General features: G+C 35.5%; 1 protein-coding gene across 1 annotated transcript; it reads right to left on the reverse strand.

The window, feature by feature from the left end:
- Nucleotides 1–7,893: 7,893 nt before the first annotated feature.
- On the reverse strand, nt 7,894–24,920 carry LOC5569688 (retina and anterior neural fold homeobox protein 2). Its single transcript, XM_021838732.1, has 3 exons — nt 24,642–24,920; nt 8,828–8,939; nt 7,894–8,760 (listed from the first exon to the last, which is right to left on the reverse strand). Exons 1-3 carry the CDS (start codon nt 24,846–24,848, stop codon nt 8,372–8,374), a joined length of 708 nt encoding a protein of 235 aa, XP_021694424.1. The 5' UTR covers nt 24,849–24,920; the 3' UTR covers nt 7,894–8,371.
- Nucleotides 24,921–25,370: the final 450 nt, after the last annotated feature.

Raw genomic sequence — 25,370 nt, forward strand, 5'->3', positions numbered from 1 at the left:
GTTTGTTGACCTAATTCGGTTAACAAAAACTAAGTCGATTTGAAAAAAAAACAGTTGTTTTAGATTTGAAACATTTTTTTAAATCCAAATACCATGTTTATTTTGAAGTTCATATAACGTAAAATAAACATGCCAAATTTTATACAAATCCGTGCATTTTTACAATAGCTATAAGCAGTTTAATTGATTTTGTATTAAAAATAAATAAACCATTAGTGGTTATTTTGTACCGCTTCCCCCTAATATAAAAATCTGAAATATTGCGAAATATCTTCTTTTATATAGAAAAACAATTCCTGTAAATTTCAGCTAGATCGGAGAACATCAATACAACCTCTCTAGGTAAGGGGGTTGTGGTACTCGCAAAATGGCTCAAATTCAAACACTACCCCGAAATTTTTTTTTTCGAAAGTTTGTCAAACGGCATCATTGGATTACACCTCAAATGAAAGTCCATGAGTTACCCTACAAAACGTCCAATTTAGTTTTTTGACCTAATTCGGTTGGCAAGAAAAAAATCGATTTGAAAATCACTAATTATTTTCTGAAAAACTTGTTTTTATCGATTGGAAGCACTTTCAAAATTCATATACCATGCTTATCTTAAAGTTTATATAGCGTAAAGTAATCATGCCAAATTTCAACATAATCCGTGCACTTTTACTAAAGTTATATCAGTTTTTGTGATTTTGCATGTTTAGTGACATGAAATCATTGGGGGTCATTTTGACCCACTTTCCCCTAATATAAAAATCTAATATTTTGCAAAACATCTTCTTTTATATAGAAGAACGATCCCTGAAATTTTCAGCCTGATCGAAGAACATCGATACAAGAAGGGGTTGCAGCTCTCGCGAACTGGCTCTTAAGTTGAAAAAATTATCTATTAGTTTGTTTATTATTCTCTTCAACATAAGTCGTTATTATAAGCTAAGACTGAGCGAACTTTACTAAGAATACACATTAACTTCAGTCGATAGTTTTCAATAATTAACCTTTAGCATGGTTCCTCTACAGTGTGTTCAGTGATCTTCAATTGTTCTTTTGATTATCAATTTTAAAATGCCTGAAGTTAATTGTTTTAATGCTATGACCTATATGTTGATGCTACTTTAATTTATGTTGAAGAGAAGCTTTGATTTTCGCTATGTTACTTTATCAGAACATAGAACAAAATATGTGAACATTTTTTTTTATTTTGAATAGTTATTATCTAATTAGAGTTCATTGAAAAATTGTATGGTTGAAAATTTACTTATAGTTCAATAATTGAACTTGTTTTATTTAAAAGTTGTAAAATCCCTGGATATCCCGAGACAGCCTTCAATGTTTGTTCCGAATCTCAGGACAGCCGGAAAATGGGCACTCTAAACCAAACGGGGCATATTGATGTCACCAAAGTTTTCCTTAATTAGTGTTAGGCTATTTTCTAGCTAACCTAAAAGATTGTGCATAATGTTTTAATTAGAGAAATATCAGTAGGAAACGTTTATGCAATTGCAACACCCTCAGAATAAGGAATGTGACTACATATTAAGGTTAATGAAGATATGCAAATATGCAGATACTTTATCAAGACAAACGTTAAAAATGTATAAATGTATAAATGTATAATGTATAATGTCAAATTTCTTGAAGTGCAAGTCATTGTTAGCAGCCACTTTCTTACCCTTTTCTACCCATACACGCTGCTGAAGAAAAAGCCCTTGCTCCCAATCATTTCCTGGATTGTACTCCGTTTGACATAAAGCCGTTTGGCATAATGGCCGTTTGGCATAATGATTGACTTAAAATGTATATCGGCATTTTTTAAGCTTTTACCGAGATCAACACCACCGAGCCCATAGCAAACAAATTTGGTAGGTTCTAAACAAGGGTTGTGTTCGTTCAGAGATTTTCCAAGCTAAGAATTGTTGTGACATTAGAGAGCATCACTAAATAAAACTCGTGACGGGTCTCTACATCTCAGAACATAGAATATCTTTGAGCTTGTTGCGATATACATATTTGAAAACAGTATATTAGCTAAGAAAGTTCGCAGTTATTGCTCATAGAATATTTCGCTGCAGATCAAGCTCTGTCCCAGTTTGGACGTAACACTCGATGAAAATTACTTGATAAAAGAATGATTTTTTTTTGCAAAATATTAAAAGCTCTAATCCAGAGATCTATCAATGCGACTTAATGCAAAAACAGCCTATATACGAGAATAGATTATTTTGCGTTTAAAACGTTTAAGGCTCTAACGCAAAAAAATCTTTTCACAGCATAGCTCAAATTAACAGCACGTCTATAAATTAAAATATTTGTGGCAAAACTTTTCAACGGTTGAATATAAATTCTAATTTTGGAAGTGTACATCAAAACACCGTCTATTATCGAGAGAAGGGAAAATTTTTGATTGAAATAATATGTTTTTCCAGTATATCTCGGAGGGAGATCACGCGTTTGCTCCAAAAAAATATATGTTGAATATTGGCAGGTTCTAAAGTAATAATCATTCTTACAAAACATCTGGAAAGAAAGGATAAAACAGCAAAATATAAAAATGGTTGACATTTAGCTTTACTAAATAATAAATATTAGAACAAATTAGAGTTACATCATATTTGCGATACTCAAAGGAAGAATTAATATTTGAAAGAAGGGTAATTTATGGATAATTAATAAAATACTATAGGCAAAAACTTTCCTAATATGCATAAATTGATTCAAGAGCGAATAATTGTTGAATAATGTGTCATTTTGTATCCATTCACTCCAAAACAAGCCTGATGTCATCAGAAAGATTCAATAGAAACGTAAAAACGAAAAATTGAGAAATTCTTGGTTTCAGACTCATTATGCCAAATGATTATTATGCCAAACGGCTTTATGCCAAACGACCATTATGCCAAACGGCTTTATGCCAAACGACAATTATGCCTAACGACTTTATTCCAAATGGCCTACCACCCATTACTAGTAGTTTTATTTTGAAGCTACGGCAGGCAACAATAATTCATCAATCTATTTGTGTTGTTTTATATTATATTAATTTGTTTTCCCCTACCCTAACGAAACGAAAGATGCAAAACTAGGGGAAAAGCACCAATTTTCGACCCATCCATATGATTTTGGCCTACTTTGTATGGAAATCCGAAAATTGGCACAGAATTCTTGTGGGTCAAAAATTAGTGCTTTTCCCCTATGCGCTTTGCGGCAGTTTCTCTCTTTACCGTTCGTTTGCCCGTAATGTAAGTGGGCGGGGCTAATTAGTCTGGCTGTGCTGAGAGCATAGATCAGCCTATGTGCTCGAGGTTGAAGAAAACTACTCGTCTTTTTCATTCGCCGTAATAACATACTTGACGTCATGTCTGCAATTGCATAAGAACGTCGAGGGATTGAAAGAGATAACTAGTGCTTTCAACCAGCAGTAGCAAACTCTGCTTGCATGGCGTGCAAAGCAAGGTACACGATAAAATGTAAGCATCATTATATCAATAGGGTTTCGTTCTACTTCGTCGTAAGAGCTACTATTCGTCGTATCAAACTTTAAATGTTCCACTACGGCGGGTATTCCAACTTACCTGCAACATAGATTCATTTTCCGAATGTAATTTTGTGAAAGCTTTTATGATTCGTCCACCTGTTCACCAAAAATGCAATGAAACTACTGTATTTCGATAAACAACTTCAGTTCAATTATCCACTTTTCACTTTTTCACCGAAATCGCATGGACGAACACGATTTGAGAGAAATGCTTAGCGATCGACACCAGTCACACCACTTTCGAACACGAGTTTCTTCCCGCCCCCGTGGGTGACTTACTTCGCCGGGCACTTATTTTCACTATGGAAAACCTTCGTACTTCTTCACTGAAGGATTTCATTCCAATCACACGCCGTAAAACTTCAATTAATCACCAAACTTTACGAAATTTCCTCAACCGCCGCGTATATTTGAGAATGTAAACAAAGTTCAATCCGTCGTACTGAGAAAAAAAGCTTGTGCGCATCAATGTGTGCGCGACGCTCGACGTAAAAATACGGTTCCTTTGATTGTGTTGTTTTCGCTGTGTTATACTGTGAGCAAATGCCATAATTGTACGGTCAAAAGGAATTGTGTTCATATGTTTAGGCTGAATTTTGATGACGAACAATGAATTTTAAAGGAAATTAGTATATTCCATCATGCTGAAGGAATGGAGGGAGATGTCCGTAGATCTATATATTCTAGTAAAACATTTTATTATAGCGTTGATATATTGTGTTTTAACCACTCAATACATCACAGTGAGTCGTAAGTTGTGGGACGAATCTGGAAACTGATTGCGACGGAGTTGAAAACGATACGACGGATTGAGAATACGATAAGATGCATTTTCTTTGCATTATTTCCAAAAACAGATCAAGATTTATCAAAATGTTATTGTACAATGCTAAAGCCGTTTTGAGAAAGAATTGTTTGGCATCGGTTTGTATCAGCATCATTCACTGCAATACAGGTCGGACTCGATTATCCGGGATTCGATTATCCGGAATTTAGTTTTTGATGTTCTTGTTTTTCAATTTTTATGCATAAATCTGAGATAATTTGGTATTGTCATATACAATATGAATGATTTTGCAGTTAAGAACGTGTTTAAAAAGAGGGGGTTTGAAAAAGTGTTTTTTTTTTTGTGTATGCTGGTCAAAAATTTGTTTTTCTTGTGAAGGCCCGTACTGTTCCTAGAAAAAAAATCTGGCTACACCACCGCATCATATAAATAAAATAACGAAAAGAGATAATATTTTATTTCTTTTATCGAAGATTTCAATATTTTTCTTAGTGATTCGATTATCCGGAAAATTCGATTATCCGGAGTGAAAAAAAAATCGACACTCCGGATAATCGAGTCCGACCTGTACTGGGAAAATTGCAGCTCTCACTGATCAATGCTTAATACGATGGATACTAGTTCTGCACTTGGAGTTGCACTACTGTTTAATCTTGGCAATATTAAAAAACATTTCTTGAATTCAACGTTGCATGTTTTGATTTGAAACTCAAAAAAAAGTAAATTAAACGTTTCCGCCCAACCCTGACTTGAACCTTCAACCTTTGAAGTGCATGTCTTGTGTCTTACCTAGACACTAACTTGCATCTATTGGAAGGGATTGAATTAACTTCAATCACTTTCTACAGCTAACTGTCTAGAGACCGTCCATAAATGACGTAACATTTTGAGGGAAAGGGGGGATTCTACGACTTTGCTACGAACCATGTATTAGGTATGGAAAAACAGGCTATGATAGGGAAGGGCGGTGTCGAAAATTTGCCAAAAAATGCTACGTCATTTATGGACGGTCCCCAATGATTAATTTTATACAAGCGACATGATGTTCAAAATCATTTACATTTCATTTCAGTCTCTAGTGCTAGAAACAGTAGAGCCAATCCAAAGTTCGAACCTCTTAAATCATTGTGATTAGTATTCAGTAAAGGAAGACATAAATTCTTTCAAACAAACGTACTGATTTTTTACCGTGTATGGGTCATGCGAGATGCGAACGAAAGAGAATTTGAGAAAAGAATCCGTTCGTTCGTGGGTGAATTGCATAGTAGGAAATAATAAAAAACTGTGAATTCACGAATATATTATACATGTCATGCCGCGTATTGGTTAAAACAATATGGCCTTAAAACTGTTACTAGGTCCACGTTTGGCTTGTTCGCTTATTCGGCGTACAATACAGTAATCGAATAATTCCGCAACTCCATTGAGGCGTGAATATATCAGGAATCGCATAACGCATCCTAACTCCTAACCTTATCCCACTAACCCAATACATTAACCTTTCCAGACAGAAGATCGAAGACTCTAGTAACAATGGTTGTCTAACTAACAATCCTTTCCTTCCTCGACGACTTTGAGGACGTGTCCGGTACCGTTATTGACTTTTAAGGTGATTATGAATCGAAGCCAAAGTTCAGATTTTCAAGAGCACGGATCTGGAGAACCAAACATCCATTTGAGCTGAAAACCTTATCGATTGGTCACCACCAGCTAGTGACCGATCGATTATATTTTCAACTCAATCAGATGTTTGGTTCTCCAGATCCGTGCTCTTGAAAATTTGAACTTTGGCTTTGATTCATCTCCACCTTAAATATTGAGCTTGTACACTTTGAGAATGGTAAGCTAGGCCCAAGCTCCATTCATTAATCTCTGTGCAACTTAGATTGTTCTGGTCAATCACGGAGTAGCAACTACGAATTGTACGCTCAGCTCATACGCAAAAGATCTCATCTCAACTATTATGCTGCCAAATATTGTTTTTAATCTAACAGTTTTTCGCGAAATTGACAATTTTGACAGTTTGTGAGAATTCAATAATACCGTACCTGGTTCAACAAATCACCCACTGTTCCAAGTTTCACCTCTGAATAAGATACCCACATCATAGGACTTTCTTCCATTTTCAAGAGGTGTACAATAATAAGACCAAACCGTATTCCCGGCCGACCAAACCAAGCCATTTGCAAGAGAAAGTGGATAGCTTAGCTTAGACTGACTACACATATCAATGGTTGCTATTCCGTGATTGACCGGAGTCAGTGAAAATGCACAAAGAATCAACTAGAAGTTCGGCTGGGATTGGCCATAATCTTCTTCAGTGTGCATAACTCAGTGCCTCTATTTATACAGGGTCAATAACGGCGCCGGCCACGTCCTTGCAGTCAGGTGGGATTGGAGGAAGGAATGTTAGTGTGTATCCTTTGCTATTTGGAGACCGTGTTTTCCTCTGCATCTCCACAAAGGTTACTGGGAGGAAAGTTTGTTAATGGGCAGGATCGTTGGGTCACAGGATTCACTTTGATAAGCGATTAGACCATGATAAATAGTTATTTGTCAAATATAAATATGCTTTTATGAAAATATAATATTTTCATTTGATATGAACAATTTCTATGTAGAGGAAAATTATGCCGACACTTGAGGTGACGAACCATTCAAAGTTTGTTGAACAAAAACCTAAAAGTAACATTCCTACAGCTGTCGAGACGAAAGCAACAAAAAACTCGATTGGCTGGAACATCATAGAACACTCTTATTCTTATGCCGACACTTACAGTGGCGAACCATCCAAAGTTTGTTGAATAAAGTAAACCTTTCGCAAGTCTACACTTGTAGTGTCGAACCGTTCAAAGATTTTTTAATTACAAAAATAAAGATAAAAAGAAAGGGGTGTTTTGAAAACAAAAAAATGTTAAACATAAATAATTCATGAATTAGAGTATATGTCGACACTCACAGTGACGTACCATTCATAGTTTGTTGAAAAATCATATTTACGTCCTTCCGTTGTATCGATTAAATGTGCAGTCATACATTTTTTTTAGATTAGAAATAGTAGCATGAAACGAGCTCACCAATTGATCCGTCATCCTTGACTGAGCAGCAACAATCCACTTCAGCTTAAGGTGAAGATGAATCGAAGCCAAAGTTCAAATTTTCAAGAGCATGGATCAGGAGAACCAAACATCCGTTTAAGCTGAAAACTTAATCGATTGGTCACTAGCTGGTGGTGACCAATCGATAAGGTTTTCAGCTCAAACAGGTGTTTGGTTCTCAAGATCCGTGCTCTTGAAAATTTGGACTTTGGCTTCGATTCATCTTCACCTTAACTCGTTTGCTCGGCTATATAAAAGCACTCAGAGAAAATAGGCGCACGACCCGAGAGGGAAAACAACTGAGGACTGCTCGGGCTTCCTTGACGCACTGCTAAGGAGCAAGCGTCAAGGTCGGAAGATCAAACAGAACTCCCATTTGCAAGAGAAAGTGGATATGAAATAAAATTCGCAAAAATGTCATTCAATCGTACGTGCGTGCGCAATCAAATCCGGCTTCATTAGAGAAAAAGGCGAACGAGAATGTGTAATATGTATTTAAAACTGCTTCTGAACAGAGAATGTCTCCACAAGACGACTGACTAGCGAGAAGATTACAATGAGAGTGCTTTGGCTTCTAGCGTAAATCTGAATATGTACACTTGCATAAACTATGTATACGTATAGATGTGCTCAAAATAGTGGTAGTAAAAACCGAGTTTGACAGAGAGATAAACTTTGACTTGCTGTTACTTTGTGAATAAGAATATTGGCAGAAAAATACAAGTATGCTCAAGTTTATTATTACCACAAAAATTTCACCTGGTGTCAAACTTTTCACAAATTCTCTGAAAACTTTCAATGTTTTTGGTAATGAACTTGAGTATATTTAGTTCTCTGTCGATTTCTCAGAGGGAAACAAAATTAGTGCATGCCAAAGTGGAGCAGTTTATATGAAAATCGACTTTCACCACTATTATTCTGAACACAACTGTACACTGTGTGTAATGGAAGAGCTTAATTCCTATTAGCCCCACTGCTGGAATAGTCAATGCAGCCTCCGTTGGTGGTGAGATCGATCTCTTCGGATCCGTCCGAAAGGTCACTACCGTTGGAATCCTCCGGGTGGTTTGCAATGTGAGTGGCCGCATGAGCCAATGGGTACAGTTGACGATCGTCTCGTACTGTGGGTTGCCCTGTTGGTCCACCGTTAGGGAAAAGAGCAGGGTGATTTGGCAGATCCGGTCGTTTGGCTGCTTCGGTGGAGTTGTTCGGCGAGGATCCATTTGGCCCCTGGAATGCCGGGTGCATGAGGGTGAATTCTGGTTCTTTGGGAGGTGTTCCGGAGCCGTCCGGTTTCTTGCTAGGGGGGTTGTTGTTGTTGGCTGAGGCAGGGTTTTGTGGATCTGGAATGAGACGGTGGAATAAATGGAGCTTTTCTAAAAGGGGAGAATGGTGAGTGGTAGGACTTACCAACAACTAGTTGCGGTGAGTTGATACCTAAGCAACGCATTCTCCATGCGTCCTGCAGAAGCTGAAGCCTGGCTTGTTTTCTCCATTTTGCTCGGCGGTTTTGGAACCAAACCTGCATCAGCGAAATAAGAAAATAGACGATATTATGTTAAATTTTGGAACTATTCTGCTACTAAGGTGGTAGCAGTATGAGCAAATTATCATGTAATTAGAAACTCGTTTTTAACTTTCATCGTCCCAATGAACATATTCATTGCCAAAAAGTTTTTGAAAATAACATTTATTGAACTATCAACTTTTTAATATGTTGTTTTTTCGAGGCTACAGACAGTTATTATTTCTTTTATCAACAATTATTAAGGTTAATGTGTGAGCATTAGACTGAGGCAAATATTGATGTTTTTGCACCCCTAGATTTAAACGGTGTCAATTATGTCCCGAAATTTGAAGTGATTAGACACGCCATTCGAAGTTTCTATGAAAATTTCTATGGAAAAGGAAAACCTTTTGTGTTCAGTCCTCTAACTGTTCGTAATAATTACACAGCGTAACAAAAATGACATTTTTGCTTGTCTTAAGAACCAGATTATGTGTCTCTTGTAGATTTGGGGTTGGTGAATCTGATGCCGTTCTCAGAAATGTTCCAGCACGTCACAATTCATGGCTACAGGTCACCAAAGTTGAATAAAACTCTGGTTTAATGGATGTTGACATAACTTATTTTGTGATCTTATCGACCAAGCATGCAAAATAGGACTTCAACTTTCATTTTAGATATCATTTGGTTGAAATCACACGGTTAATTCCAGATTAAATGGATTTTTTCAATATGCTTGTAGTCTCCATTCCAAATTTCTCGTTCCTCTTATATGACACAATACAATACTTTTCTAAATCATCAAAAAATAACTTTTGAGCACCGACAATATTATGATTTCTTATTATGAGCAAAGACAAACAGACGTAACAGCTGGAACAATTATCAATTGAGAAAATAGTCACGTGAACACTTACGCCCAATGCTAAAAATACCTCATTTGGCCAACAACGAACTAGATGGCGGTAGTGAGCAAACGTCAAACTCGAACAAAAGCGACGCGAGCGTTACGATTGGCCCGTCGGCCAACTACCTAACATTAGAATTGGGCGCTATTATTCTGTGCGATGTAAATTATTAGAGTGTTACGTCTATTTGTCTGTGTTATAAGTGTTGTTTAACACATGGAGTTTGAGTTATGTGGTAAATTAATCAAATAAATTGCCTAACAAGCTGTCAAACTTGCATACAAGTTGGCTGATATAGGCAAATTTTGCACTTTTAAAAACAGAGATATTTTCGAAAATTTCAACAGTGATATTTTTGAAAGCTGCAATGGACTCAGTAATTCTTAGTTAAGGCGAAGTAGGCCGTCATTGAAATTTGTGCGCGTCGTTGATGATTGTTGCTAATTCATCTCACGTTTTCGAATCAAAGAAAATCATTTAGTTTTGCATACTTTATGCATGTTAGCGCGTACAGTGATACTTTTTCAAGTCAATATAAACTATCGAGACTGAGTTTTATCACTTTGAAATGCAAGCTGAAAAGTCATCATTGTTGTTGCCAAAACGAATGACGGGCTACTTAGCCTTAAGCTAATAGCGGTATTTTGATGCTTGGGACAAAAACGTGTTCCGCAGTGTAATCGCAGTGTTAACAGAAAAGTGAACACATTTTTCTCCTGTCAAATCTTCACAGTTACAACTTTGCCGAAGACCGCATTTTGATTGGACTTCGTAAAATTAGTAAGCAACAAGGCCAGTAAACGTCAATATCTCATGCAAAATAAAAACAGTGCAGAGCCCCATTGTACCTGCCCGCCAGGAGCACCACTGTTGCCTGCCGAGCAGTTGGTTAAGCATACAAAATGCAAACCCACGTTTTGATTATGATAAGCAATTTATCCTATTTAAAACTTGCCGTAGCAGTTCAGATTTTTTACAGGTGAGTTGATTTCACCTGCTTATGGGAGAAAAAAACCTAAATTATCCTAAACATATAACGCATTAATCGTGGCAATAGAAGATTGTAACGATTTTTACCTGAAATTATTAAAAAAAAATATTTGACATTTGTTCCAATTTTTAAAAATTGGATATTCTATGTAATTCAATGGTACTTTACCAGAGAGGAAGCTTCAGAATCATTTTCAAAATTTTGTTTTGAATTCTCTGCATTCTTTCCTGGTATTACAACAGCTAGTCCATATTGGTACAGCATACAACATGACTGGCCTGAAAATTTGTTTGAATATCAAAAGCTTGTTCTTAAGACAAAGTTTTGATTTTCTATTAATTAGGGGATAGACTTGAATACCCTCAAATGTGATTTTTGAAAGTTAAATTCTTATCTAGCATGAGCCTTTGATACTTAACTTCATCTGACCAATTTATTGGAACCCCTCTCATCGTGACAATATGTCTACTTGAAGGTTTCAAATAAAGAGCTTTTGGTTTATGTGGGAATATTATTAGTTGAGTTTTGGAAGCATTAGGAGAAATTTTCCATGTGTGCAAGTATGAAGAAAAAGCATTCAAATTTTTTGCACTCGACTACAAATGACACGCAGGCTTCGTCCTTTGGCGGAGAGGCCTGTGTCATCCGCAAACAAAGATTTCTGACATGAGATCTGACAGATGTGAAAATATTGTATAATATTGGTCTCAAAATGCTGCCTTGAGGAACACCAGTCTTACAGAAATTCTTTCAGAGTTGAAGTTCCGATAATTAACCTGAAGTGTACGATTTGACAGATAACTTTTGATGATTATAACAATGTATGTTGCAAAATTTAGGCTTTTTATCTTTACGATCAAGACTTCATGCCAAACACTGTTGAATACTTTTTCTATGTCTGGAGGAGCAAGACCAGTAGAATAGCCTTCACATTTGTTGGAATGAATCAAATTTGTTACACTTAAAAGTTGGTTAGTGGTCGAATGTCCATGGCGGAATCCGAACTGTTCACTGGCAAAAAAATAATTTTCGTTGATGTGGACCATCATTCTGTTCAAAATGACCTTTTCAACAAGTTCACTGATAAAGGAGAGCAAACTGATTGGACGATAGCTAGAAGCTTCTGCAGGATTTTTGTCAGGAATATATACCAACTGAAAACATTTGTGAAATATATCAACTAAGAATGATAAAAAAAAGCAGCACTCCACACTGAAGAAGTCTGTAAGTCGTAGACGAAAAAGGTCTATCTGTCAAGATAAGCAACATATTAGAGTTTCAAGGTATTTGCTCGTCTTACTAGTGATTTTTAGTATTTACTTTTTCTTTTGCAAAAGTGAAGTAAAGTGTTAAAGTTCACATAGTAGTTTTTTTTCTTAAACATACTCTAATGATCCCTTCCATAAAATATATGAAGTGTGGTTACGAATGATACGCTACTTTCTGGAAGTTTCTTGATGAGGATGAAAAAAATTCAATCATCGCCAGGGGCTTTCTTTTCTTGATTGAGAATATTTTCGAAGCCCTGAGTAACTTGATTTTCTTTTGGACTAGTATGTCTTCTTCTTCTTGGCATTAGCGTCTCCACTGGGACAAAGCCGGCTACTCAGCGTAGTGTTCTAAGAGCACTTCCACAGTTATTAACGGAGAACTTTCTTTGCCTATGTTGCCATTTTCGCATGCGTATATCGTGTGGCAGGTACGATGATACTTTAAGCTCATGTAAGTTAAGGAAATTTCCATTACGAAAAGACCCTGGAACGACCGGGAATCGAACCCAGAAACCTAAAGCATGGCTTTGCTTTGTAGCCGCGGACTCTAACCACTCGGCTAAGGAAGTATGTCCTAAATTAAAATTGTGCGCACTTTCAAACAGCATTGCATGTTTTTGAGCTTTTTCGCAATTAGTTAGTAATAATTTGTTTTCAATGCCGGTATTGGCTTCTGAGGTTTATTTTTTTCATAATTTTAGATAATTCCAAAAGTGCTGGCTCTAATTGAGATATTTTATTATATTTTTTTCTAACTGAGAAAATCTTTTTTAATTTTCCTGTAGATCATTACATTTAATTTTTATAGCAGGATCGCGAATGCGTTGAAATTGCCTTCTCTTCACGTTTTTAAGACGGATCAAGAGTTCAAATTGTGAAGCTCAGAATCGTTGTTGGCAAGCGGGAGCACCACGAAGAACCTTGCATTCTATTCTGACATTACTATAGGAGTGAGGCGTCGAAGTTGTGCCATGCCTACTAGATCCTTTGATGTCCGATCCGATGTTACATTCTCGGAGTTCTTTCAACAGGCGTTTGATTGTCAACCATCATAACAGGGTTGGAAGACAAGATCTATGACAATGTTCATTCAGTACCACACATCCTCCCTCTTCTCAGGAAAAAAAAAAGTTTGAAGTGATGAGTTTTCACATCGTTTCCGTCATCACGAAAGCTTTCAGGAATTCAGGATGTATATTTCACATCGCTAAGAACTTCACCGATGTATACTGTTTCATATCTCAACTGTTCACTTGTACATGCGACTTTGAAACATTTTTCCGCTGTAGTTGATATTGATCGGTTGAATGTCGTTCCATACATTAGAAACGGCAAGCTAATTATATGAAATGACATATGTAAGACGAATTTTGGACAAAATATTGCTATCAATAAACTGACATATATGCGTTCAACAGAGTAGCATCAGTGTTTGACTTTCATCTTGTTGTACATTCAATCCACCGTACTTTTACGGAAATACTCACTCAAAGACTACTTGTTTTGATATAACATATCTACTAAGTTACTAGCCATCATTGGGCTTACATATCTTATTCTTTAGATACATTTTCGACCGCCAGTCGCGCATGCATGTGAACATTACTTTTATTAGGAACCAATTTGTGACCACTAGTCGCGATAGCAAGTGTACACCACCATTACTTAGAGCAAATATACGACCACCAGTCGAGTTAACAACATCAATAGCAGTTACTATGAACAAGTATGCGACCACCAGTCGCGGTAGCAAGTGTACACCACCATTGCATAGAACAAATATATGACCACCAGTCGAGCTTACAACATCAATAATACTTGCTAGGAGCAAGTTTACGACCACCAGTCGAGTTAACAACATCAATAGCAGTTACTATGAACAAGTATGCGACCACCAGTCGCGGTAGTAAGTATACACCACCATTGCTTAGAACAAATATGCGACCACCAGTCGCGCTAGCAATATCAATAACATTGATTGCTAGGAACAAGTATGCGACCACCAGTCGAGTTAATAACATATTCATTGCAACCATCTGTCGCGTTAAAAACAACCAAATACCAAACCAAATGCAACCACCAATCGCGGCAATAATATTTTCTTTATTGCAACCACCAGTCACGTTAATGACATTTTTTTTGTATTGCATACACCAATTGTGTGAAGGGCATTTTTTCCATAGCAACCAACAGTCGCGTTAAGGATATTTTTTTCAAACAATTTTTTTTTTTTAAACATGGCATTTATTTAGAAATAATAATGAATTAAGTAGATTTGAATAGTTTGGATCACATCGGTTATCGATACAAAATTTACAAATTTCACCGATTCAATATGCTTCACACTTAACTTGTTCGTTAAACATTACAGGATACACAATGTACTGAAGCAAATAGGAAAGAAAACAATCATGTGCATTATTGGTCAAATTTGACCAAAACATCGATAATACTGAATCGATTAAAATTCGATTTGTCCTTTGTATCGATTTTATTTAAATTGATTCGATTTCTTCACTCGTAAACAAATTTACAAGAACAACGACTCAAAATAAGATCAAATCCCTTGTATTAGGATTTCATGTTGTTTCAACATCAAAAAATCGATTAATTGGAACGAAAAATCTACTTTTGGAACACCAATTCAAAATCGCCCATGGTTAGGAATAGTTGCACACACTTACATTCATTTTTCACTCTATTTTATTTTATTGAAATTATGTTTTTATTTGAAAGCAGGAGAGATAAGATATAGAAATGTGTGAATCATCACAGAAGAAACGATGAAATGATCACATACAACCAAAGCGAAGTTTTATTATTATTCATATAGAAATTTGCACAGTTGATAAATGTTACGGGAGTTTTTTTTTCGATTGAAATTATTGATAAATAATTGATAAGTTATACAAATTGATTAATATTCATGAAACCCACTAATAACTTTAACACTTCACTTCTCTTTTGCAAAATCACATTATTTTACAAATTATACTTAATTATACGATATTTTTTTTTATACACGTTTTGTACGGATATGTACAATTGACTTCTGCAAAAAAAATAGTTCAGTTCCTAACGTTATTCTTCTTTTCGTTCAACCTATGCAGAAAATAGGTCCCTGATAAAAGCAGAATGCGCACTTCATAACTTAGATGAATCAGCTCAAAATGATCATAATCTTTGAATCGGATAAAATAGATGAAACACTTTCTATTTCATTCAAATATTTCCATCTGTTTGAATTCAAATGCAAAACAAAATATTCACTTCAAAGCCTGCATCGCGCAACTCAAATAGTTGAGGTGATGCTGGTGTTCAATAAGAGCAACAACAAGGACAGAGAGAAACATTGCTGCTTCAGCGAGTAGTGAAGCGGCTAATGCATATTAATGTCTTATTTCCTCTTCAATCAGTTTTCTATTATTCATAGAAAATACCACATTGCTGTTTACTTACAGATGCCTTTTTATCAGATTCAAACTTCACTCCACAATCACTCTGAATACATATTTTCACACGCGGTTTAAGAAGCACTCGACACAAACACATTTCCTAGTGGACACTCCCGCTTGCTATCGAATCCAGGCTCTCCAGGAAAAATTTATTTAAAATTCTAGCAGGTTCGCCAAATGTGAAGCTCAGAATCGTTGTTGGCAAGCAGGAGCACCACGAAGAACCTTGCATTCTATTCTGACATTACTATAGGAGTGAGGCGTCGAAGTTGTGCCATGTCTACTAGATCCTTTGATGTCCGATCCGATGTTACATTCTCGGAGTTCTTTCAACAGGCGTTTGATTGTCAACCATCATAACAGGGTTGGAAGACAAGATCTATGACAATGTTCATTCAGTACCACACACAAATCATCGTCTATAATCACGGATTCAAATTTTACTTCACATTTTGGAATTGCAATGCTCCTGGCTTCAACAATGGAATTTGTTAAAGTTTCAAGAGCATTGTCAATATCAAGTTTTGTTTGTAAAAAAATTCTAACAACAAGATTAGAGTCAACATACGTTTCATATGTATTCCAGTCGGCTCGAAAATAATTGAAAGTGGAGCTGATTGAAATGTAATAGGGACATGATCAGAATCAAAATCAGCATGAGTGACCAGTTAGTAGTATCAGGGTATTGAATTGAGTAATATCCTGAAGAGCACGCATCAAAAACATTCTGCCGTTGGAATTACTATGCGAATTACTCCATGTGGCATTACAGTCGCCAATGACAAAAAAAATCTTTGACTTATTGCGAGTCAATTTTTGCAAGTCAGTTTGGATCAAATTAACTTGCTGCCCAGTGCATTGGAAAGGCAAATGGGCAGCTATGAAAGTATATTTACCAAGCTGAGTTTCAACAGAAACACCTTATGTTTCGAATGACGACAAAAGTTTTTGTTTTATACGCCTATGAATGATGATTGCAACTCTCCCACATGCCCCATCAAGTCGATCATTACTATAAACGGAAAAGTTTGGATCCAGTTCTCAAATAAGTTTCAGTAATAACTGCTTTTTGTTGTTTGCTGTTGGAAAATTAAACAGCTCGTCCTCTTTACCATTTAAAGAACAAGCATTCCAATTAAGAATTAAATAACAAATATTTTGATCAATTAAAAAGTAATTCGATGACAATTGATAAGTGAATTTTAAACCAACTTGAACTGCTTCAGTCATAGTTTGATTTGAAACAATTAGAACAATAACTCGTAGTATGAAAGTTGAATCTCCCTTAATTTTGATCAACCATCGGTAATACAATGATTAAATTTTCGGATATTTCATGGAGTCCCAATCAGACTTCTGCCAAAGATCTGCCAAAGAAATCATTCAAAGACTTTATGAATAACCCGCCATGGATCTTGTGAGTAGAAGATCGAAGTGTGCCATGAAAGAAAAAGGACGCGAAAACTTTTCTCTGCCGTCAAAAAACTGTTTCATTCTGCTTATTTATATTTTAAGAATGTGTTTTAGTTTAATTATTATGTACCAGAAAGATATAGTGAACAGAATTGAAAGTGCAGCGAATTATTCAATTTCTATTTCTGGTGCTGAGATTCTGCTGAATTTTTGCACCCGTTGTGTCTAGGGCGGAATGTAATTCTGCATCCAGAAGCGACAGAAGATTTCAGCAAATAAATGCGGTGAATTTGTTCCATTATTTTAGCCACGGATTACTTTAAACTACCATTTTCAAACCTGTTTGGCTTTTGCCTTCCGGTATGCAAGACGAAATGCAGTAATTTCGATTTTTTTTTCGCATTTTCCAGGTGTAGCATGTTCGGTATACGCATTTTAACCCCTATCCCAAGTTACGGTAAAGATGGGCGTGGCCAGGAATAGCAATATTCATGCGCTTGGTAATATTGTTCAAGATTGGGTCAAGGTTTTTCCCAAGCCTTGTTCCTGAAAACAGTCTGGATGATATTAGAAAACGAAACATTATTGTTGCTAGTATCCAACCTACGCAGTATACCGTAGCTATGCTAACGCTAACGCTAACACTAGCCCGCCATGGATCTTGTGAGTTATCCGCCAAACATTTGTTTTAAAACTCGAAAGGTTTGTGGTAAGCATCTATTGAATCATCTTGGGATTTGTCTAGGGATTCGATAGAGAATAATTCCACATATTCGCTAGGAATTCCTTCTTCTTTATTTTGCTTCACTCACTTTTCTTCAGATTTTTATGCAATTTCATCAAAACCCTTTCCAATAATTTATTCTATTCTATTCTCGTTTCAGGGAGTAGTGTAAATTTATGCATAAAGTCCTCAGCAATGTTGTTGAGATATAATTTTAGTTTCTCATTTTTTCTTCTTTGCCAGAAGTTAATCCATGGCTTCAATCAATAATTTCCTTAAAATCTCTACACAAATTTCACAATGAACTTATTTCTCTAGACACCATTGAGAATTCATCTATGGCATCCTGGTTGAAGCTTATTTTTCATGTTTTTGCTTTCGTCCCATGTAAAATTCGACCGTTTCTTCTGTCCAAATATCTTCAGTTATCGCTCAACATATTTTTTTGGGTAATTGATTCTGATAGCTTAAACAGGATTTTGCCTTTAATGACTTCAGAAAGTCTTCCAAAGGCCCCTTTAAAAATCCATTTTCTTTAAATCTTTCTTAGAAAACCTTGATGAGATGCAACCTTCGGCATCCCCAGCATCGTCCGAGCCAGGGATATTTCACGAAATTACTCTAAGGGTTTTCAAGGATTTTGCCTTGAGTAGTTTTAAGAGATTATCCTAGCAATTTCTCAAAAAATGCTGGTTTGGCTACTTCAAGGAAGTTCTCAGAATTTTTCCGATAATTAGAATATTTTTAGACATTGTCGCTGTATATTTCTCCAGAGCCAACAGATCTCATAACAATTCCTGTGAAAATTTTCCTTATTTCAATTACTTTTTTCAAAGTTCATCATACAATCATATAGAGATTTCAGACATTCTAAAACATTCAAGAGTTCGAAGAGTTGAATAAGTATTATTTAAAATTTTATGTTTTGATTTCCTTCAAAGTTTATCTTAAACATTCCGCATTGATTTCTCCAGTAATTGTTTCTGTGACTTCTCGAGAATAGTTTTCTCAGAATTCCTCCAAATACTAAAACAGAAATTTTTCAAAGGGTGATTGAAAATAATTCAGAGTTTTTTTCAGGATTTCATCTAATGCTTTGGATTTATTTCTCTTATTTCTAAGAATAATATTCCGTAGAATCATATACAGTAATATCTTCATTCATCATATTCTTCGTTATTTCCTTCCATAAATTCTAAAAATGTTCTTAGAAAAAATACTGGTGTTTATTTGGCAAGATTTTTTTTCTAGAGGAATCTTTCAATTATGATCAATGGAATTTTAAAGAGAGTTTCAGGAGTTTCTAAAGAAATTCTAAGAGAAGATAATTTACACCGTCTTCAGCACATAGGCAGCACAGACTGAACGATCACTAACCATAGGCAACGGATAACACGAAACACCCAGTAGCCCAGCGATGATTTTTTCGTTTGACGAAAAGTTTTCACTGACTGGAGCGGGAATCGAACCCACACCCCGTGGCACAATACGCCTAGACGACTGACGCCGCTAACCGCAAGGCCACGAAGCCCACAAATTTGTATACGGGTGTTTGTAAGAATTTCGGTAATTCGGAAGTAATTTTGCATTATTTGAGTGTTGATTAGTATTATTTTATAAGAATTCTTAAAAATAAGGCTGAAAAAAAAACAAAAAATGAAACAAAATAATAAAAGAATTTTGAATGTTCATTCAGAGAGAACTTTCGAGGAAATACTTAGATATATTTCATTAGCAGTCTCAAGAGAAATTCCTTCGCGTTGGATTAATTTTCTCCAGTATTCTTGAACATGTATCACAGAATCCAAAAAAAAAAGACGACTAGGAGTAACGTGTAAAAACAATCTTGATCATATCTCAAGAAACAAAAATAGATTGGATTCTGAAGAAATTCTTGAAACAGTTTTAATTTGATACTAGAAATAAACATCGACACTATTTCTGAGACAATCCATAGAGAAATTCCGAATTCAATTCCTGAATGAATTTAGGAGAAAATATTCTGAGATGTTCGGAAATTCAAAACTGTTTTGAGAGATACAATGAATCTTTAATATAATTCTTAGAAAAATAATTTTAGGGATCCGGAAAAACAGGTGGTACAGTAGGTACCAGTAACAGTAGGTAGGTCATTTGGCATAAAGTCGTTTGGCATAATGGTCGTTTGGCATAAAAGCCGTTTGGCATAATGAGTCTGAAATCAAGAATTTCTTAAGATGACACTCGTTTTTACGTTTCTATTAAATCTTTCTGATGATATCACGCCTGTTTTTATAGTCATGAAACAAAATGATATTTTCTTCAACAATCACATGCTCTTGATTAAACTAAAGCATATTAGTAAAGTTATTGTCAATAATATTTTATTATATACCCAGACATTACCCTTCTTTCAAATATTAATTCTTCTTTTAAGTTTCGCTATTGGGATAAATTTTTGCACTGAAGATTTTGATAGCACAAATTCACCCTTCTGTCACACGTTCTAGTTTTTTTCTAAATATGATGAAACTATAGTTATAGGTATAAAAATCGTTGATTTAAAATTTATATGCACCCTTCTTTATTTAATTGACGGTTCTTTCGAGTTTTACCGTCCTCAGCATTTTTGCCAACATGTGTATAACCGAGAATGACAGAATAACACCTTCTTTTGATTGCTTATCTTTCTTTCTCGTTCACTATCCAGCCACTGAAGACTATTGTAGCACCTATTTAAACTGCACCACTTTTCAGGGAAACCGCTCATGCGGGGAAATGGCATTCAGGGAAAAGGGTCATTTAATGAACAGGCATTCCGGGAACCGACATTTGCAGAAACCACATTCGGGGAAAAGTAGCACAAAAACTTCGATGATTCTGAACGCAATTGTTGATGTCTTTTTGTTTTATTACGCCGCAATAATTTTTGTCGTCCAATCTTCTATTGATTTAATAATAAATTTTGCCTTCTTTTAAAAATAGGTTGTTCTTTATATTTATACTATTTTAAATTTTATTATTTCGTAAAGCTAAATGTTTACCATATTCATATTTTGCTGGTCTATCATTCTTTGCAAGACGTGCTGTTGTAATGATAATTACTTTGGAATCTGCCAATATTCAACTTTTTTTTTCAAACGCATGATCTCCTTTCGAAATATGCTGGAAAAATATTATCTCAATCACAAATTTCACAAATCACACTTCAAAAATTAATAAATTTATATAGAATGATTGAAAAGTTTTGCCACAAGTGTTTTCTTTTATAAATGTTTTGTACATTTCAGTTATGCTGTGAGAAGATTGTTATGCGTTAGAGCCTTAAACATTTTAAACGAAAAATAATCTGCTCTCATATACAAGCTACTTTTTTTCATTATGCTCCAATAATAGATCTTTGGAGCTTTTTATATTTTGCAAATAAATTTTCTCTTCTTTTATCGAGTGCTACGTCCACACTGGAACAGAGCTTGATCTGCAGCGAAATATTCTATGAGCGTTCCCTTTATGAATTACTGCGAACTTTCTTTGCCAATTTACTATATTCATTTGCTCATAGATACTCTGGGATGTAGAAAAAATAATATTCCGAAAAGATCTTCCACCAGACCCGTCACGAGTTTTATTTAGTAATGCTACCCAATGCCACAACAATTTTCGGCATTCATAGCTTGGGAAATCTCTGAACGAACACACCACGCTTGTTGAGAACATACCAAAAATGTCTGCAATGGGCTCGGTAGTGTTGATCTCTGTGAAGGCTTCAAAAATGCCGATATTCGTTCTAAGTCAATGATTATGCCAAACGGCCATTATGCCAAATGACCATTATACCAAACGGCTATTATGCCAAACGACCATTATGCCAAACGGTTTTATGCCAAATGACCTTATGCCCAACGACTTTATGCCAAACGGGGTACAATCGGAAAAACATACTTGAAAAATCTTTGAAATAGTATACGAAGGAGTCTGTGCTTCAAATTTTTGTATAAAATTCATCAGTAGTATTTTTAAAATTTTACATTTTACAGATTAAAAGGATTTGATTTTAATGAACCTTGAGACATTTTTTGGGACAATTTCTGACGGTTTCCTTGGAGGAATGCTCCGGAAAACAATTTTAGGGATATTTGCAGAAATTCGAGAGTTACTTTCAGAACAAATATTGATGGAATCTATCTTAGAAATCCTTAAAGGAAATGTATGAACTCATCATTTGAATCTCTACTAATCGAATTTAAGAAAGTTTTCCGATCTGGACTTTTCCGAACCGTTAATGGACATGTTACTCAGACAACAAATTGAACCAAACTTTCGTTCTCCATTTTGCGCACTGTGAATGAAAAATGAGGATGGATGTTCATAATATTTTAATGCAAAAAGGTGCAGAAGTTGTTTGTAATGATCAATTTTGTGTAAAAATAGTAAATAAACTTTCAACGTCGCTCGCCTTTCCCTGAAGAAAATCCTGGTTACGCTCCTGCCCGCAACCCTCAGTTTGATCTTGTTTAATAGCTGCACGTTTACCGGTAAGGCTAGCTCCCGAGCAAAGATTGGTAACAAAATGATAACAAGTTGTGTTATCCGATAACAAGCATTTGATAACTCAGTTTGTTTTTATTTTGGTAGAATAAGCAGGCAACATAACAAACATGATAACAAAAGTTTGTACTAAATATTTCATATAAATATCTCATTGTGTTATCATTTGAAACAAATTGATAACAAGTTTTGTTATCCAGCCAATTTCCCTCACTGATAACTCATTATGTTATCAATAAGTTATATTGATCGAATTATTATAACAAACATTTGACGTCATTCACCCGTCGGCGGCATCCTCGATCTGACAGATCAAAATTCGTTGATTACAAGAGTCTTTGTATAGATAACAAAAAATAAGAAAATGAAATCATGATGTACATCTTGTTATCACTATGTTATGCGGTTGTTATTCGACTTTGCTCGGGATGGGCCCCTAAATATTATTGAAACTCACAAGTTTTAATTTGTGATGTCTAAACTCGGGGATTCAATAAAACTTTTAGTTTACTAATGATATCGATTTTTGAATAGTATATGATTATCTATTTTTAAAATTACAGTCTTCTTAGATTATTCTTTGCGCATATTTCAAATTGTGTTTTTATTTGAAATCATCTTTGAAAATCAACCTGAATCACTAAACAAAGATTACACTGCAAACATTTGTTTTTTCTCAAGCACCAAAGTACTGCATTTTACCCAACTTAATTTTGCTAATTGGCAATGAATTTTGAAAACTTCACATCATGTCAAATTTTTGAGATGCAGCCTATTTAAAAAGCATTATTTGTCGATTTCAGTCAACTTGCTAGCAGCATTGTACGTGTATGGTGAATTATTTGCTAAATTACCGTAGAATTCAAACTCTATGAGTTGAAGAATTCTTATCAACAAAGTTAGTAATACTTCTGATCCAAAACTACACCCTACATGAAAGTTCAATTCCTTTTTCACATGCTTGCTATTAGATCACTTATAAGTTGGATTAAGCAAAATGTCGATGGGGATGACAATGGGCCTGTGGAGAAATCTCTCCAGATTTCTAAAGCTATTTACAAAAAAAAAAAGATTTTGAGACAAGTGGTTTATTTAGAACATATCAACGAAAGAAGCTTGAAATAAAAAGCTTTTTCAAATTGCTCATTCAAATTGCCCCCATCTTATTCATTGTTTTTGGTAAGTCTATCAAATATGAACATAGTTACAGTTCTTCTGGTGCTTTTCTTTTGCGGATCAATTCTATCTTTGTTGACACAATGCCACCTCCTCGATAGGGTGGGAATTGGTCATTTTTTGTACGTTTATTGATCACTGAATTTCAATTCAATAAAATTGCTGATAAATAAGAAAAAAAAACATCATAAAATTCTGACAATTGTCACGTCTAACAACCAAGTGGCTCACTCTTCAAGAGGTTATCATTTTTTTTTTGTAAACACATTTATTTAGTTCATACTACATTTAAAGACAATTACAACATAAAACAAAGTCAAGTGCTTCTATTGTAAAACAACTGTTGACATCTAAAACAAAGTTTACATACACAATAAACATTTTTAGAGCCTTGTTTCTGGTATTCACTTCAGTGTTATTCAGTTCTGGTAAAGATAACATTTTGTAGGTTACTCTTCTATTTAAAATTGTGTCTAATTTTAAACGAAGATGATTCCACAGATGTTGCACGCGAACACATGTTGAGAGTTTGTGCTCCACCGGTTGGACATTGGACTGTCAATCCTATTTTGTCTGAAGAACAGAGCAGCGTGTGGTATTTTCTCGTTGATGACCAAATAGTAGGTGGACTTTTCCTCCGAAGTAAAATGTTTTCCGCGAATGTTTTGCCAAACTCTTGCCCAGTGAATATTTGGATTTTCTTCTACTATTTTTGGTGATTTAATCATGTTTCTGAAGATGGAATGAATTGCTGGTGCATCATTGACATTTTAAGAGGTATAATAAATCTGCTGTAAAATTGGCATAAATGTTTTAGGCTCAACAATCTTTGACAGCAGCTTTGAACATGCCCATGACATGACATGCCCCTGTAAAACTACCATAAAATTTAAATAAATCCAAGCAGCTTTGAAAATGTAGGTGAGTAGTGTATCAGGTATGATTCCCTTAGTTTTAAAAATTCAATCATTGTTGTTCAAGTAGTATAATATCAATCACTTTTGATCTGTAGAAATGTTTTATAAAATCACTATTACGGAAGAAGATGCATATCGCTAAAGGCTTTGATTATGAACATATCCACTGTTAGCTCGAAATTTATCGACACACACATTCCACGATTCACTATACATTTTTGGTCTGTTCAAATCCACATGAAGTAGTTTTTTTCAAATCTGAATCACACCTGGACACTATTCATTTCAATTGTGCTTTTAGCATATTCCATTGTTCCAAAATTCAAATAGTTCACCTGAACTCGCGCTTCACTGAGACTGATCCGGAGGGCAACCTCCTCTCGAAGAAATACATCCGGATAGTGTGTCTTCTGAAAAAGCGTTTCCAGCTCCTGCAACTGTTGGGGCGTAAAAGTGGTCCTATTCCTCCGCTGTCGCCTCCTCCCGAACATATACTCCGTCAACAGGTCACCGGGCAGTGGCGATAGGAACGGTCCAGCCATTCTATCCTCTCTATCAATTTGAACACTTTTTTTCTATTTCTTTTTAGCCCGGAATTGCACAACCGACTCGCTCGAAGCCTACAATGGGACTGAAGATTTTTATCATAAACATCCCTTAAAATTGATGCATATCAGCGATTCCTCCCTCGTTGCACCCTTTGTGGCACTTGAACGGATGTCCTGTTTTTGCCTGATGCAGCGAACCGCGTGGCTATGCCAGGTTTCGAGAGAGGGAGCGAATTGAGTTGGAAATGAGAGCAAATTGTTTTTTGGTTATCACCGCTTGAGATTCAAGATTTTTTTTTCTAGTTCATGCAAACAGAGTTAATGGATTAAATTTAGGAAAACGTATATAAAAAGAAATCTAACTGAACGTAACAAATTGAAATCAGCATTTCAATATAAAATGTACAAACTTATCGATATGGAGAAAATTCCCACCCCATCCAATCTAAGGGTATACGATATTTCGAACGATCCGTTGATGATGCTTCGAAACCCAACGAAATTTCACGGAGTTTG

This window comes from Aedes aegypti, chromosome 1, assembly GCF_002204515.2.
Source record: "Aedes aegypti strain LVP_AGWG chromosome 1, AaegL5.0 Primary Assembly, whole genome shotgun sequence".
NCBI classification, from domain to species: domain Eukaryota; kingdom Metazoa; phylum Arthropoda; class Insecta; order Diptera; family Culicidae; genus Aedes; species Aedes aegypti.